We start from the raw sequence: 17,389 nt of genomic DNA on the forward strand, positions 1-17,389 counted from the left end.
GTAAGATTCCTTCCCTAGATTTGAGAACTTCAATTCCAAGAAAGTATCTTAAATCTCCTAAATCTTTCATTTTGAAATGTTGATGTAGTGTCAACTTTGCTTCCTTGATCAGATCCCCACTGTTTCCAGTAATAAGAAGATCATCAACATAAACTAAGATAACAACAACATGAGCCCCTTGTCTTTTGGTAAATAAAGAATGGTCATGCATGCTTTGAGAATAGCCAGAATGTAAGAGAGCATCTGTAAGTTTGATGTTCCACTGTCTAGATGCCTGTTTAAGGCCATAAAGTGACTTCTCCAATTTACAAACCTTGTTCTCCCCCTGTCGATGGAATCTCCGAGGGAGTTCCATATAGACATCTTCATGTAAATCTCCTTGTAGGAAAGCATTATTGATACCCATTTGGAAAAGACTCCACCCATAAAAAGCAGCAACACTAATCAAGGTCCTTACTGTTACCATTTTAGCCACAGGTGAGAAGGTTTCATGATAATCAAGTCTCTCTCTTTGTGTGTAACCTTGGCCACTAGCCTAGCTTTGAATCTGTCTATTTCACCATTGGCTTTATACTTTACTTTGTACACCCACTTGGACCCTATAACTTTCTCTCCCTTAGGCAGATCCACAATAGTCCAAGTATTGTTATCTTCTAAAGCTAAAATTTCCTGCTGCATTGCTGTCATCCATCTCACATCCTGTGATGCTTCCGTAAAAAATTGAGGTTCAGTGATACTGGAGAAAGCACTGAGATAACTTTGATATTTACAAGGCAGATGGGCATAACTAACATGATTAGTGATGGAATAAGGATTGAACTTAGAGGGAACAACATAGTCCTTAGTCCAAATAGGAGGTTTAGAAGATCTGGTAGTCCTCCTTTGACCTGAGACTTGAGGATGAAGTGGATTACTATGAAGAGTATCTTCAACTAGTTCAAGCTCCTCACTTTGATCCACATGAATGTCGGAGTTGAGTCTTGGGCCAGCCACATCTGTGGACTCATGATTAAGAACTACACTATCAGAAGTGGAATTTTCACCTCCAGATGACATCACAGAATCATCACAATGCTCCATATCCTTCTTGACAATATCTGCATCATTAACAAATGGTGAAAGTAATGGTAAATGAGCATTTTCTGTCTGAATTCCCTTGAAAGGGAAGATATGTTCTTTGAAGGTCACATCCCTACTAATAAAAATAGCCTTGGTTTCCCAATCTAACAGTTTATATCCCTTTTGTGTGGAGGAGTAGCCTAACAACACACCTTGTTTAGCTCTTGCTTAAAACTTATCTCCCTTTGGTAAAACATTTGCAAAGCATAGACATCCAAACACCTTAAGATGCTCAATGAAAGGAGGCTTCCCATGTAATAGTTCAAAAGGTGATTTTCCATTCAAAACAGGTGTAGGCAGCCGATTAATTAAATACACAGATGTTTTCACACATTCACCCCAGAACCTTCCCGGAATGCCTGATTGCAGCTTCAATGCTCTCCCCATTTCTAATATATGTCTGTGTTTCCTTTCAGCTACACCATTTTGTTGAGGTGTATAAGGACAACTACTTTTGTGAATAATGCCAGAATTAAGCAACAACTCATTCACTTGCCTGTTAAAAAACTTTGTTCCATTGTCTGATCTCAAAATCTTTATTCCAGTGCCAAATTGATTACAAACCATAGAAATGAAATTTTTCAAGACAACTACAACATCTCTCTTGGATTGTAAAAGAGTGATCCAAGTTAATCTACTATAGTCATCAACAACAGTTACAAAGTAATGTTTGCCATCATATGTGGACTGCTTGTGAGGACCCCAAACATCTAAGTGCACAAGATCAAACATGTTATGTGATTGTGAACTACTAAGGGGAAATTTCAACCTGCATTGTTTAGCTAAAGGACATATCATACAGTCTTGTTGAGTACCTATACCAACTTTATTCTTCAAATAAGGAATGTGGTTCATGGATCCCACAGAGGCATGTCTTAGTCTAGTGCCATAGTGTGTGATCAACGTTGTCTCCCACTACTGCTCCAATGACAGGTTCAGTGTGCTTCTTTAGTATATAGAGTCCTTCTGTCTCTCTACCAATCCCAATCACCTTCCCATTTGAAAGGTCCTGCACCACACATAGGTCAGGATAAAAGGAAACAAAACAGTTGAGATCTTTGGTAAGCTTAGACACTGATAACAGATTAAACTTAAAATCTGGAACATATAGTACATTCTTCAAACAGAAACCTCCTAAAATTATAGCATCTCTTGTGTGTTTTACTTGAGTTCTGCTCCCTGTTGGAGTTTGAACTTTATCACAATTAAGATCAGACACTTTCTTCATTTCTCACAAGACTTTTGCACTATGTGTTATATGATGGGAAGAACCTGAGTCCACAATCCATTCTACAACTTCATAACTACTTTGGACAAAAATCATACCTGCCGCATCAGTTCTGCAGCTTCCTGTTGGTGCTGGTGGCAACATGCTCAATAATTGATCACACTGTCCTCTGGTGAAGAATGCTCCATGTGATGTTGATGATCCTGAGTTGTTACCTGTCTCCATTGTGGAATTGTTGGCATAAGGTGTAGATCCTTCATGATGTGCCTTCCTCTTGCTTTTGAAGTCTGCAGGAAATCCAATAATTCTATAGCAAGTATCCTTCATATGTCCTTTGTATCCACAGTGCTCACAAACCATTCCTGCTCTTCTCGTTTGAAAACTTGATTGATTTTGGAGATTGAGTTCATTTGGAGGCATGTGGTTTTGTTGTCCAGTTGCACCTGAGAAGCGTTGATTTGGAGGAAATTGAGAATTCCTTCCAGCAAGCATAGTCATCGATTCCTGTCCTCCTTCAGTCACTCCTAGTTTCCTTTGGCTTTCCTCTTGTATTGTTGTAGCATACGCTTGATTCACACTTGGAACAGATGAACTAAGCAATATGTTGCTTCGCACTTGAGCAAAGCTCTCGTTTAATCCTACCAGAAATTGTAGTAATCGTTATTGTTTCACGTGTTCCATGTGAGGTCTAGACTCCACACAATCACATGACGGATTTGGGACCATTACATCCAGTTCGTCCCATAGATCTCACATTTTGGAGTAGTAAACATTTACTGAATCTGTACCTTGAGTTAACATGCCGATTTCTTTCCACAAATAGAAAATCCTGGTTAAATTCGACTTGTCAAATCGTTCCTTGAAATCTTCCCAGATCCTCTTCGAGCTTGCAGCATAGACAATGCTCGTCATCAATTTAGGTGTGCTCAGAGACATTTTTGGTGATACCACATCCACGACTAAAGGTCGCGATCTTTTCCACGCCTAGCATGGTGGCTTACACCTTATTCCCTTTAGAGAATGAATCTATATTTTTAGCATTTATCAAAAGTTCTCATTCTTCATGAATGGAACACAAACATGTGAGCATATCAAATTATGATAGCTTTAGTACCTCATTCCATATTCATGTGCATTATTCAATCACTTGTCTTCTTTCAGACATATTATGCACTGCTACCACATTCACTTTCGGGGATGGAGCGATTTCAATGGGATAGGTTTCATGATTATTTTTAAACGAAAGCACATTGTTTGATTTAATAGTCAACATATCATCAATATGGTGCATTAGGACTTAAACCTAATGTCTTATCCATGTAAAGACATTTTAGGCCATAAATCGATGGAATTTAAACCCAACATCTTATCATCATGGTGCATCAAGACTTGAACCTGATGTCTTACCCTCTTGGTGCGATTAGACATGAATCTATTGTCTTATCCTTTTGGTGCGATTAGACATGAATCTATCGTCTTATCCTCTTTGTGCGATTGGGCATGAATCCATCGTCTTACCCACAATGAGGCTCAACCTCAAGCCTTCAAAACAATTGTAATTTTATCACTTTTAATGATCATTAATATGATCGTACATTATAATTACACACAAAATTGAGATTGTTGATTTATTATAATCAACATTAGTAGTTAATAGATATAGCTTAATAGATCACATACCTTCTGCCCAAATATCTGCAAATAATCACTGATTTGTCATTGATATAGCTTAACCAATTAGCTAAATATCTCACGATATCACCACAAGTCCAGAGCTACAGAAAAAGAATAACATTAAATATTCATAAACAATATTTCAGCAAGATAAATTAAGTAAGAATAACAAAAGGATTATTAGGCCCAATAATATCCAAACACTGGAGCAGTAATCTTAATGATTGATATGCCCTTCTCTTTTTCCTTGGTAAGGCGTGCGTGGGTTTAGTTCACGTGCACATCTTTCGCTCTTTCTTTAGATGGCAGAGTCTCGTGCTGATAACGTGTTATGAAACTATATAAAATAATGAGAAGAAAATAGGGAGAAGAGAGAAGACTTCTTATTCTTCTTGAATGATATTTAGGGATTCATAGATCTGATTTACAATGAAGAAAAACCCATTTATTTATAGGTGAAACCTAACTTGGTCCCCAAGTAGGATTCCTAACCATACCCCAAAGAACTCCACATAATAGACATTCACTTTAATACAAATATGTTTATAACAAATTATAATTTTTCACGTGACATTTTAAGACTAAAAGATTAAAAAAATATTTTGATTCTTTAGTTTAAGCTTACAAGATTCAAAAGTACTATTATTCTCTCTCTTAAATTTCATGTCAAGTCAAAAATTAGATAATTTTTATTTTCTTAAATTTTTGTATCAAGTCAAAATCATTATTTTTTAAAATTTTATGTAAAAAATCAGATAAAAGTATTTACTATTATCAGAGAAAAAATAAAATAGAGGGAGCATTCTTTTCCAAATTTGTAGAAAAGATAGCGGCATCCACTCCTCGCCTTTCTTTCTCTTTCTCCACAAATCACTCTTTTAGTTATTATCCACCTCCATCTCTTATCTCTCTACATTACCTCTCTCTTCCACTATCTCTGTCTTATTTTGTTGAATTTAGTGTTTTATTATTTGACACATATTCTTAAAGAAAATGAATAAGCAACTCTTTCTCACTTTTAATTGAATATAAATATGCAGTGCTCTCTCACTTTTTGCTATTTCTCTCTATGAATCTCCAATGACCTTTTTAGGACTATTTCAATTAATAAATTTTATCTCCCCCTGTCCGGTTTTCTTGTTTAGAAAGTAGTATGCTAATTTCAACTAGAATTATTTATATCTACCTTATGAATTAATTTCTTGTTAGAGATTTTTCAATAAATATGATTTTTTTTTTCAACTGCGCCATATATTTAGTACTTTTCTTTATCTTAATTCTTGATTTTTATTTTTTTTTGTTTGCAGACAAAGCTTAAGTAGGTCAGTCTCTTGAGAAAAGGAAGGAAGCATAATTTTACCATGTAATTTGGGTAAGTATCTACCTTGTTTATTTTTCATTCTTATATCATTTTTACTATAAATTTTGATAATATATATCATGTTTAAATCATTATACCAGTTGGTACATATCAAATTACTTTTTTTTTTCTTTTTATACAGGTACATGCAAGAAAAAATTGAATCAAGAGTAAAGTTATTAAATAAGTGGCCTACATGAGTATATGAGGAACAATATTTTGTCTTTTTATTTTTAAAATTTACGACTAATATTCATTTATTTCATCAACATATAATATAAGAAACTTGTAATGAGATATTATTTCAATACTATTTTAGTTCTAAATTATATGATTACGGGTGACACTTTTTGTTATTATCTTAGATGTTTTATTATGTTATGTCAAGTTTATATTATTATATGATTCATGCTAAATTTACAGAATAAACTCGACACTGGTCAAGAAGTCAATTTAATAAATTCTCTTGCTACTTATTACAATTGAGAGTTTTCTTTGTAAAACATTTACGTATATGAATTGTCTTATCTTGTAAAATATGAGAAATTTGTTCCCATTAATAAATTATTGAATTGACGAGAAAATAGTGAAATTTACTATTTACAAATTTGACCATCATCAAATGTTTGTTGTTTTAGTTGTTTTTAATAGTATGATTATGGATGAATTTTATTATTATTTAACATGTGTTATTATTTATTTTTTAATTTATGCAACTCTAATTTTAAAAAAATAATACTAATATTAAATAAATAAATGTCATCAAATATTTGTGAATTAGTGACAATTTTTTTATCATCAATGACTAAATTAAACTTATTAAGACAAATATTTTTATCAAAAAATAAAAATATTGTCATAAATTGACTACATTTAATGAAAAACTGTATTTGTCCCCGCACCCTTTGTTTTTATTGAATACGAATTAATTTTTTATTTTGTGACAATTGTAATTGTCACTAATCATGATAAAAATTTTGTCACAATTATATCATGTCAGTAAAAGCAATACTTTTAGTGACAAGATGATAGGTTTAACTACAAAACTGTTAACCTTTTTATAGGGATAAATTTGTTTCTAATTTATATATTTTAGGACGAATTTTTTTGTATATAAAAAGTAGTCATTGGTGATGAAATTATATTTTTTCAACTACAAATTACATATAACTTTAGAGACAATTGGTGTCATCACTAATTGAAACTAAATAATTAGTGACGATGTAGTTTTGTCGGTGATAATAACTTTTTAAGTGACAAAACATACTATTATTAACTACACAAAAATTATAGTTTTTATGACAAATAAATATGTCTCAAATGTTTACGCATATAGAGACAATTTTTCTTTTTTGTAGTTAATATAATACTTTTAGCGACGAAGCACTAAATCGCCTTTGTATACTTTTAGCGACGCACATCTAGTGACGACTGATTGACGAAATTTTTTTCGTCACACAAGATTTTTAGTGACGAAATATAATTTTTAAATGACGGAATTATTTGTCCCTGATAATTGAATTTGTTGTAGTGATAACCAAAACATCAATTGATGACACAACTTTTTCACTTTTTTATTAATATATGTAGGGCTTCCATCATTTTTTTACAAAGATACAAGGATGAATCTCCCAATTTTTCTACTTGGTTTCTTTCCTCTTACCTTACAACACTCCAACCTTAGACTTTTGACCTAAATTGACTATTCATACAAACTAATGCTTCAAGAGGGTTTTTGAGTGAGAAAGGAATACCAATTTTAAGGCTAAGAAGTTCAAAAAGTTTTCAAAGAAACATATTAAGCTCAAATAGTGCCAAAATGGATTCACACTATCACATGATAGTCACGATGAAGGTATAATAATTTGGCTCACTCCCAAAATTGTTGCCTAAGATCGTCTATCACATTTATCAAAGTCAAACAATTGGACCGACAAGGAAAATTCTAGATATCCTCACGCATGCCTTTCAAGTACACCTCACCACACTACAAGAAACAGTGTTTATTGTGGCGCAAAATGTCGCCACAAAAGGTCATAAAGTCGCCACTAATGATATATAGTAGCGACTACTTCCCCGTTGGTAGTACTTCCATAACTAAAGGTTTTTTGTGACGACAAATGAAAGTCTCTACTATAAAAGAGTATTTGTGGCGACATAAAGCGTCACAATATGTAAATAACTATGCCACCAAAACCAAAGTTACAATACACATATTTGGCCTAGTCGCCACTAAATAATGATTTTTAGTGGCAACTTTGCTGCCACAAAACCCTATAATGATCTGTGGCGAGTTAATGTCGCCACTAAATAACGATTTTTAGTGGCAACTTTGCTGCCACAAAAACCTATAATGATCTGCGCCGAGTTGATGTCGCCTCTAAATAAAGGTATTTAGTAGCGACTCCTCCCGCTACAGAAATATATTAACTATCAGTGGAAACCCTTTTTCCATTGCAAAAGCCTACTTTTAATAGCAACATAAGTCGCCACAAAAACTACTATAACATTTGCTGCAACATTTATTTCCTTACTAAATATTTACCACTGATGAACAATAATAACAATAAAAAACTATAAATCAAATTCTCTAAATTTAATATATAGCTATTATGAACATCTAAAGTATTTCACAAAATGAAACTATTATAAATACAAAAAATTCAACTACATAATAGTACTTCCATTAGTGTTGTATTCATATTATACATACATGTGATCAAAATAAAAAAAATATTTCAATTGTATATGCATATACATATGGTCAAAAAGCAAAAACTTCCATTGCAGGCCTTCAAACTTCTTTTAGATTGACCCCATTGTTTAAGAAACTTGTCCCTGTAATTAGAAAAAACACAATCACTTTCTAATTCAAATAATAGAAGAGGTGATATAGATAACATAGGAAAAGATAAATGTCTTATTTGCATATTTCATTCTCCCAGAATTTCCAGTAACATCGAAAGACAGGTTCCCAAGTCTAATGCATCTAATGAAAAAATTGAACAACCTCAAGTAAAGCCTCTCTATCCTCCCAAAAAGGAACAGATTGTTGAACCTGTTCCTTATACATTATTACAGACTTATGCTGATCGTCTTAGATATAATCAGGCTAAGAATGATTTCCCTATATCCCTGACTATTGCTTTTACTGTAAACATCAAGGTCATTTAGATCATGATTGTACGATAAAACAAAGAGATGAAGACCATAAAAAAAAGAAAGGAAATAGAAAATGGAAAAGGCAAAAACAAAAAAGAATTTGACACTATTCCTCAGCAGTCACAGGTACAGAAAGAGCCAGGTCAAAATGAGGCTAATAAGAATAGATAGCAAAAGGATCTGAACACAAGAGGAAAGCAGCAGGAGGATCACTGGCAAACACAAAGAAAAAAGAACACTAACCAGCAGCAAGCACCAATGAGTCTCACCAAGCAAGCTGATCAACAACATACTTCACAAGCACGTGTAATCTCTATTCCTACACACAATCCATATACTGATCTAGATGTGCAGAAACACACACAAAGTGTGCAGGAACTAACCAAGGGCAAGGGAAACACAAATGCTGGCAGCACTCAAGCTGTCACAAAAATGAGTCGGCAGCAACAGGAACAAGAAGAAAAGAAAATGAATGTGGCAAAGCAATCTGGAAAGAAGATTACTGCAACTCCACCACAGGTTGATCCTCAAGTTCCAGTAAATAAAAAAGGCAATCAAACAAAGGCATTAGCAAACAATAGTTCACTGCTTGCAACAGGACAACAATAGTTCACTGCTTGCAATAGGACAACAATAGTTCACTGCTTGCAACACGACAACAATAGTCCACAGGTGCATAAACAATAGTTCACTGCTTGCAACAACTGGAATCAATTCACGTTTCTCAAAATAACAAGACAACAAGTAAATTTAGTTTAACTACGATATAGTATGAAAAGGCATTAGCAAACAAAGAAAACATTCCTGTATTTTCAAACTTCCACCAGAAGATTAACTCGTATTTATGTCAATAATTTCATCAAACTCTTTGTATACGTTATTCAAAATCAGATTTAAAGAAACAAGCCAATAACTATAATAAGTAAGAAATAAGAACTTTCAAAGAAATAAATTGAATTGTTAAGAAGAAAAAGATAAAGTACTTGTTGCACCCTAGTCATGATAGCGGCCAATTGTTCTTGGAACATTTTGTCAACTTCACCTTTCATGTGTTCACGCTCCTCTTCCAATTTTTTTTGCAGATCTTCTTCCATACTCCTTTTTAAATCTGCCGCCATGTGTTCACGTTCTTCTTGTAGCTTTCGTTCCATATCAACTTGCATCTCTTGACGCATACTTTCCATTGCTGAAGAAACACTAGCCTCTATGTCTGCCTGTTGTATTTGAGCTTTTTTAGGAGGCTTTTTCCCATATCCTTTTCCACGAACATAGCCTGATCTCTCACCGAGAACTGAGGATAAAATCGCATCCCTAGTCATGGGAGTTTCGATCTCTTCTGATTCTTGTTGAACAACAAGTTGTTTGAGCTGGCTCTATAATAATATGTACCAGTTACATCAAAACATAATGGACATATTGAAACTAACATGTAGTAAGTCAGTAAGATAGTAAGGCAATGATTTTAGAAAATTACATGAATCTGTTGGGATTGTGGATCCAACCATACACGTTCTCCGCTAGCACTTTTACGTGTGTGTTGGATCTCCCAGACTTTATCTGGTGAGTCTAATTCTCCTGATATTGGATCTCTCTGCAATATAATTCAATAAGGAAAACACACAAGAACACGTATATGTAGTAATAGGAGAAAAAATGTATTTTCACCGTAGATTCCTCTACTTCTGCAAATGATCTTGTACCACAAGAATGCTTAGTTATTTGTTTTTCTCTATTGTTTTTGTTTCTTTCACTGATAACCTGCAATATAACAAAATATATTTATTCAAAGAGAAAACTAGCATTTGACCACACTAGGTATTTTCTAAATTCAATAGCTCTTGTTATTAATTAAATTACCTTGAATTTCTCACTGCCAAAATACTTAACTAGGTATTTCCAGTCCTCCAACTCAACATCCTCAGGACGATTAGACAATCTGTCTTCATCCGTACTATAGGCACAATAGTGATTATGTAATCGAGCTTTCCAAGCTCTAAAGAGTCTTTGCATAGTGCTTATCACAAAGCCTTGTAACTTATGTGCTCGCAGCCCACCAGAAACTTCAAATTTGTCCTGAACAAATTGTAACATTAAATTTGATAATTCAAGTAATATAAAATAAATACAACTTTGAAAGTGATTTATTACCTTGACCTTATACCACATTGTTTCTCCATGTTTTGAAACAATATTCTGCCAATTTCCATCTTGAAATGAGATACTGTTCCTCATGATCAAGCCTGCGTAATTAACAATATCTCTAGCCCTAGAACCCACAGCTCTATCAATATCATCTGGAATGATTACTTTGATCTTTCCTCCACACTTAGTTTTAATATCAACAGTTTTAGATTTATATTTCCCTCTTCCTCTCTTTCGATTGATGCGAGATACTGCAAAGAATAAATTATCATTAAAAGAAACGTATTAGTGAATATTCATTCTACTGCTTGATAATGTATACTAGTTTTCATAGTTACTTCACCAGTGAGCCCAAATTGTTGTCATAAAGGGTTTTTAGTCTTTAGAAATTTTGTTACAAAGTTAACACAGCAAACAACACTCAATCGTTATATAGATAAGAACAATTAACAAAACTAATATACACTCGTATTTCTGCATCTAATATACTTGCAAAAAGAATAAGTATCACAGGAGAACCAAAATCAACATCAAGCAGTCAACTGTGTTGAACCAACTGCACTCATCATGTGCTGAAGTTGCTTGATACTAAGCAATTGAGTCTATCTACTAGGGAGGTACGTGAACTAACCAGCACCAATTTAACCTCTAGGGAGGGACAAATACTTTCTTCTAGATTTCTTGATTATTGTGTCCCTGGAGATGTTCTTTGGAGAGGATCACTTGATATTTGTTCCACATGTAGACGTCCTTGACTTGGGTTAGGTGTATGTGTTGTCTCCAATGATACTTCATCAACTCTTATTTGTTGTATTGGTGGCTGAGATGTAGTACCAAAACATTCACGTTCTCGAAAATTTCCACGTCCACCTCCTGCACCATCTCTTCCACTATTACCTTTACCTCGTCCACGTCCTCGACCAGTTCCTTTCATTTCCTGGAACATTAGTTATAAAAAGAGAAGTATCAGAAGTAGAAATTAAAGCTTATTATATCTACCTGCCAAGGAAAATATCGATTCATAAAGCAGAGTATTATATTAAACAAGTAAAAAATGTGGGACACTTTACTAACAAGTACTATTGTTTCATTGATGGAAATGTAAATCATTGATTCTACTTAAAACGCTGATTGTATTTACAAAGTTAAAGCTACAAATGTCATGAATTAATTTCATGTCAGCCCAATAAGAACAAAATATAGAGAACTTATCAAAACAAGAGTTAAACATCTATTTCAGTAGTCTTTGTTTCTCAATCATCAAAAGTATTCATCACTGTCTTCACCATCATCATCATCTAGTAACTCTTCTTCGGTTTCTTCACTCCCAGATACATCTGTCTGATTGTCATTAATGAAATTATCTTCCTCATTTTCTTGATCATTGGTATGCAAAACAGTTTGTGGTTCAACATCATCCCTGTATAAAGACACATGAATATCAGGTTCATGGTCATTGGGACACAAAATATTACATTCCACTTCCTCTTGTTGATAAGCTTCTTCATTCATTACTGTTTCTTCAACTTCAGTCATATTAAAAAGATCTCGAGGATTTGTCTTTACAACAACGAGCCAATCTTTGTCAACCATGTCTTTCAAATAGAAGACTTGTTCACACTGAGATGCCAACACAAATGGCTCATTTGTATTTAAGGCACAATGAGTATTCACACTTGTAAAACCATATTTGTCAATCTTATATCCTCTTCCTAGGCGAGCCACATCCCACCAGTGACACTTGAATAGATGAACTTTTCTATTTCCAACGTAGCATAACTCGTAAATGTCCTCTAATACACCATAATACTCCTTATTAGAGTCTGAATCATCTCCTCTCACAAGAACTCCACTGTTCTGTGTTTTTCTCACAAGCTCTTTTGTGTGGAACCTAAATCCATTCACCATAAATATTGAATATCGATGCACCAAAGGTTCTGGACCTACAGCTAAGCTTATGAGCTCATCAGTTGCGCGTCCTTGTGAAGCTAGTACAAATATCTACAAAAAAAAATAAGAATTGTTCATACTTAGATGTCAACAATAATAGTTAATTAAGTGTTGTTTGTAAATTCTTACACGTGCACGAAACCAATCAATAAAATCATTATTCAGTATCCCATGAGGTCTTGTTGAACCTTGTATTTCAATCTCTCTCATGTATTCCCTACATTTTGTGTTAGTTAAGGTTAATTAAAATATCTTGATGTGAAATTAAATCTGAATAATAAGAAACTTACTCTATGAAAGGTGAAACCTCTTCACAATTTTGAAGAATATACAAAACTGCTTGGTTGAATTCATCATGGGGTAGTTTCTTTCCATCAGAACATCCCTTTGTTTGCCCACTTTTTTTAAAGATAGACATCTCACCATTTGATTCAAATCCATCATCATTTCTTGCTGGTTTATTGAACTTAGTTGAGATACTCTTAAAATAGTGTGAGAAAAATGTAATGCCTTCATTTGCATCATGACCTTCAACAATTGCACCTTCTGGATGACCAGGATTGCGAATATATGATTTAAGTGTTCGCAAATACCTATAAATAGATTTCCAATTTATAAAATATGATATTTAAAACATATTGTCATCGAAATTACAGAATGAGATGTTACCTCTCAATCGAGTACATATCCCGATATTGAACTGGTCCACCAAGTTTTGCCTCTCTGGCCAAGTGTATTGGCAAATGAATCATGACATCAAAAAATGCTGGAGGAAAAACCATTTGAAGTTTACACAATATGATTGGAATTTCAGCCTCAAGGATATCAAGATCTTCAATTGTCAAGCACTTAGAGTATAGATTCTTGAAAAATTTGCCTAAGGCTATAATTGGTTCACATACTTCCTTAGGCAGTAAACCACGTATAGCAACTGGTAAAATGTCTTGCAATAATACATGATGATCATGAGACTTCAATCTATGTATCTTTTTCTCAAGTACATTAACACACCTTGAAATATTTGATGAAAAGGCATCTGGAACCTTCAAATTAGCTAAGAAATCACATAGCTTGAACTTCTCATCAGGGGACAATGCATAGCATGCTACCGGTAACAAAATTTTATCTCCATCCTCAATTGGATGCAACCCTTGCCTAATACCAAGGTCCACCAAATCATATCTACTTTTCAATGTGTCTTTTGTCTTTCCAACAATACTCATCACAGTTGATAAAATGTTGTCAGACACATTTCTTTCTATGTGCATCACATCTAGGTTATGTCTTAACCTAAGACTCTTCCAGTAAGGCAAATGAAAAAAGATACTTTTCTTCCTCTAGTTATAAGCATTGGCAGAAACATTACGCTTTCTCTTTTGTCATTTACCAAAACTCACATTGCCCAAATTTTGTAACTGTATAAGTGCTTCATCACCTGTTAAAGGGCTAGGTGCGACACCTATTTCCACTTTCCCATCAAATAACACCCTATTTCTACGCCATGGATGATTTGTGGGAAGGAAGCGACGATGACCCATATAACACAACTTGTTACGTAAGGAAATCGATTGTGTGTCTTTATGGCAACAAGGAAATGCAAGCTTTCCTTTGGTTGACCATCCAGAAAGGTCCCCATATGCAGGAAAGTCATTAATCATCCACATGAGAGCCACACGCATAAGAAAATTATATTTTGAGTGTGCATCATAAGTCTCCACCCCATCCCATAATTCTTTCAACTCTTCAATCATTGGTTGTAAGTATACATCAATATCATTGCCAGGAGACTTAGGGCCTGGAATAAGAAGTGTCATCATGAAATATGAACTCTTCATGCAATCCCATGGTGGCAGATTATATGTAACTAGAATGACAGGCCAAATGCTATGATTGGTACTCATATTTCCATAAGGTTGGAATCCGTCGCTTGCTAAACCTAATCGGACATTTCTTAATTCATCTGAAAAAGTAGGATGATGCTCATTGAAAGATTTCCATTCTATTGAGTCAGACGGATGTCGCATGACACCATCATCAATATTGTCTTCCTTGTGCCACCTCATTTTCTTTGATGTCTCTTTTGCCATGTATAGTCTTTGAAGCCTTGGTTTGATAGGAAAATGTCGCAATACCTTATGAGCTACTTTCTTGCCTTTGTGTTCCTGTGACTTCCATCTAGACTTACCACACTTGGGACATGATTGAGCATTGGCATAATCGCGCCAATATAAAATACAATCATTCTGACATGCATCTATTTTGGTATACCCCAAGCCTAGGTCACGAAGAACTTTCTTTGCTTCATAGAAAGAGGTAGGCACAAATGACCCATTGGGAAGAACTTCTTTAAAGAAGATTAATAACTCATCCATCGATTTGTTGCTCCAATGATTAAGACACTTCAAGTGAAGTAATTTAACAATAAAAGACAACTTTGAGACTTTTGTGCAACCAGGATAAAGTTCTGTCTGAGCATCTTTTAATAGTTTGTAGAACTTTGTTGCATGGATATTTGGCTCTTCATTACCCTCTGAAGAATTCGTATTATTCTCCACATTTGTATATCCACAAGCATCGTGAATCATTCCAGTAATGTCATCATCTTCAGTGCTATCATCCTCTACTTCATCTCTATGTGTGACATTAGAATTTTCAACTCTAGCTAACACTTCTCCATGCAAGTCCCACACTTTATAAGAATCCCAGAAGCCCTTTTTTAATAAGTCTCCTCTTACATCATTTTTTAGCTTGAACACTGTATTCATACACCCTTTACAAGGACATCGAATCATAGTGTTCACCCCGGGTTGACTAAATGTCCAATTAAGAAAACCTTCCACTCCATCTCTATACCTTTGATCAACTCTATTCCTAATATTTAACCAACTTTTATCCATTCCTACTTTTAAGAAAAAAACAATTAATTAATTAATTCAATTGAGGACCTATCTGGGAATCTGTTAGACTCTTACTGCACAAAAATGAAGATCCAAAAGAATAAACAACAATTCAAATTACCAATTTATGTTAAAAAAAAGCTTATTTTCAGTGAAATATATCTATAAAAAATCATGAATTGCGTACAAGCATTATATTTCCAGTAATGGTGATATGTCATAATTTAGTGTAAAAGAAAATTGCTAGATCATGTGTGGCAGAGAAATCTGGATAAATAAAGTAAAAAATATCAATAATGAGGCTATGACTAGAATTGAAAATTAAATGAGTAGTGATCTTGCTATGGCGTACCTAATGTTGAAAATCAAAGAACACACAAATATCAAAGTTTGCTAGAAAGATGTAGACCACAATCCGGCCAAGATTGATCGGAAAATGACCTGAAAAACTAGCAAAACAAAAAAGGAACATAAGTTGTAAGGATATTAAAAGAAATTAAGTAGTTAAAAGTAACAATACAACATAAATATCAAGAATTTGAATCTAAACGAGGTCTAGTGGATTTAGGAGAGTGAAAAACATCATTTACGATGTCCCCAAGCTACTCTCCACTAAATGTACATAATTCCACAAGAAATCTCCAAGGAAATCTCTCTCCAACTTCCACAATAAAAAAATGAAATAAAGAAGAACACACTAGTGACTTGATTGTTGTTATTGTCGCTATGACAAAGTAGAAAATGGGTCACCAATGCGAGAATAAATGTGTTGACTGACTCTGTAGGCGAGGTAATAACTTCTTAGCTATTGTCACTAGTGTGTATGTAAAGAATGAGCAAAGTCAAAGAGAGCTCATGGCAAACTTTACAGACTATAGGTGCTTCTATACAAGTACCATGAATTCTTAGTAGAGACTTTAAAAATGTCATGTATGTCAATGAAAGGATTGGTCATCCTATAACAGTTCTTGAGGTGCAGGGGTTCAAGGAAATGCTAAAGCAGTTACAATTCACTCTTCTGAAGGCACTTGGATTTTTTTTCACTTGGAGCAATAAATAACACTACTAAGAATTCATGGTCACCAATGCGAGGATAAAAAAGTTACGAATAGTACTCCTGATGTTCAATCTTATGGATCTGTTTATCTGGTAACTTAAGATTGCAAAAGGGTAGGTTTAATTTAGCAGAGAGTACAGTTATGTGTCATGAATCTATGTGTTCGGTGAATGCAAACAAATATCATAAGCAAAAAAGTATTTCCATTTGTTGCAAGAAACATGTTCTTTTTTCATCATCACACGCTGGTCTAGTAATAGGTTCTGAATTCACCCATGATTTTAGAGTTTTGAATTTGAATAGCGTCAACATCAACATCTTGTTTGACGAATTTCAGGAAAATCAGACATACTCATAATGCTTTTTTTTTTACTGCAGCTATATCATAATCAACATGTTCACTGCAAACTACTCTTAAATTTCAACCAAATATTGTCCAAATGCCTGCATGATATTTTAAGTAAGCTGTAATATAGATTTACAGTGAATTTTAGAAGCCATACAACAAATGAACACTCACATTTATAACAAAAAAATTCCTAATACTCTCATGTAAGAGAAGATAGATTCCCCTCAATTCTGAAACAGAGAAGCCCCTTGGCCCTAGCAATTTGTTTTACACATATACAATCTAGTATTACAGACTTTGGATCCATAGGCAAGGTTGTAGTTGCGACCACGACTTCACAGGGTCGAGGCTTGGTGACCTGGTCACCTTCGCATGTGCAACCACTTTTTTGTAGGATCGAGCCTTGGTTCCGCAAGAGCAGCTGCACCAGCAGGTGTTGCACCAGCAGGTG

At 34.2% G+C, this 17,389-nt stretch overlaps 4 protein-coding genes across 4 annotated transcripts; all 4 read right to left on the bottom strand.

The window, feature by feature from the left end:
- Positions 1-1,999: 1,999 nt before the first annotated feature.
- On the bottom strand, positions 2,000-3,283 carry LOC125824233 (uncharacterized). The gene is made up of 4 exons (XM_049503581.1): positions 3,136-3,283; positions 2,446-2,985; positions 2,234-2,298; positions 2,000-2,128 (listed from the first exon to the last, which is right to left on the bottom strand). Exons 1-4 carry the CDS (start codon positions 3,281-3,283, stop codon positions 2,000-2,002), a joined length of 882 nt encoding a protein of 293 aa, XP_049359538.1.
- Positions 3,284-9,181: 5,898 nt separating this feature from the next.
- On the bottom strand, positions 9,182-11,619 carry LOC125824234 (uncharacterized). The gene is made up of 7 exons (XM_049503582.1): positions 11,520-11,619; positions 10,692-10,936; positions 10,401-10,616; positions 10,209-10,301; positions 10,018-10,134; positions 9,527-9,916; positions 9,182-9,247 (listed from the first exon to the last, which is right to left on the bottom strand). The coding sequence occupies exons 1-7, from the start codon at positions 11,617-11,619 to the stop codon at positions 9,182-9,184; spliced, it is 1,227 nt and encodes a 408-aa protein (XP_049359539.1).
- A 326-nt stretch (positions 11,620-11,945) lies between these two features.
- LOC125824236 (uncharacterized) lies at positions 11,946-13,858 on the bottom strand. The gene is made up of 4 exons (XM_049503583.1): positions 13,305-13,858; positions 12,926-13,228; positions 12,765-12,852; positions 11,946-12,686 (listed from the first exon to the last, which is right to left on the bottom strand). The coding sequence occupies exons 1-4, from the start codon at positions 13,856-13,858 to the stop codon at positions 11,946-11,948; spliced, it is 1,686 nt and encodes a 561-aa protein (XP_049359540.1).
- Positions 13,859-14,014: 156 nt separating this feature from the next.
- Positions 14,015-15,532, bottom strand: LOC125824237 (uncharacterized). Its single transcript, XM_049503584.1, has one exon. The coding sequence runs from the start codon at positions 15,530-15,532 to the stop codon at positions 14,015-14,017; it is 1,518 nt and encodes a 505-aa protein (XP_049359541.1).
- Positions 15,533-17,389: the final 1,857 nt, after the last annotated feature.

The sequence above is a fragment of the Solanum verrucosum genome, unplaced genomic scaffold (genome assembly GCF_900185275.1).
Source record: "Solanum verrucosum unplaced genomic scaffold, falcon-dt-bn FXZP01000291.1, whole genome shotgun sequence".
In the NCBI taxonomy this organism is placed as follows: Eukaryota; Viridiplantae; Streptophyta; class Magnoliopsida; order Solanales; family Solanaceae; genus Solanum; species Solanum verrucosum.

Bases quoted from the DNA above. Each gene is read 5' to 3' on its own strand.
- LOC125824233 (XM_049503581.1), bottom strand. From the start codon at position 3,283: ATGTCTCTGAGCACACCTAAATTGATGACGAGCATTGTCTATGCTGCA. The intron at 2,299-2,445 runs GTATGATTTTTG...AAACTCCAACAG, and splicing joins CTGCAGAACTGATGCGGCAG to GGAGCAGAACTCAAGTAAAA. The intron at 2,129-2,233 runs GTACTATATGTT...TGTGTGGTGCAG, and splicing joins GAGGTTTCTGTTTGAAGAAT to GACCTTTCAAATGGGAAGGT.
- LOC125824234 (XM_049503582.1), bottom strand. From the start codon at position 11,619: ATGAAAGGAACTGGTCGAGGACGTGGACGAGGTAAAGGTAATAGTGGA. The intron at 10,617-10,691 runs GTAATAAATCAC...CAATTTGTTCAG, and splicing joins CAATGTGGTATAAGGTCAAG to GACAAATTTGAAGTTTCTGG. The intron at 10,135-10,208 runs GTGAAAATACAT...ATTATATTGCAG, and splicing joins CAGAAGTAGAGGAATCTACG to AGAGATCCAATATCAGGAGA.
- LOC125824236 (XM_049503583.1), bottom strand. From the start codon at position 13,858: ATGAGTATTGTTGGAAAGACAAAAGACACATTGAAAAGTAGATATGAT. The intron at 13,229-13,304 runs GTAACATCTCAT...ATCTATTTATAG, and splicing joins GATATGTACTCGATTGAGAG to GTATTTGCGAACACTTAAAT. The intron at 12,687-12,764 runs GTAAGAATTTAC...TTTTTTTTGTAG, and splicing joins TTGATTGGTTTCGTGCACGT to ATATTTGTACTAGCTTCACA.
- LOC125824237 (XM_049503584.1), bottom strand. From the start codon at position 15,532: ATGGATAAAAGTTGGTTAAATATTAGGAATAGAGTTGATCAAAGGTAT.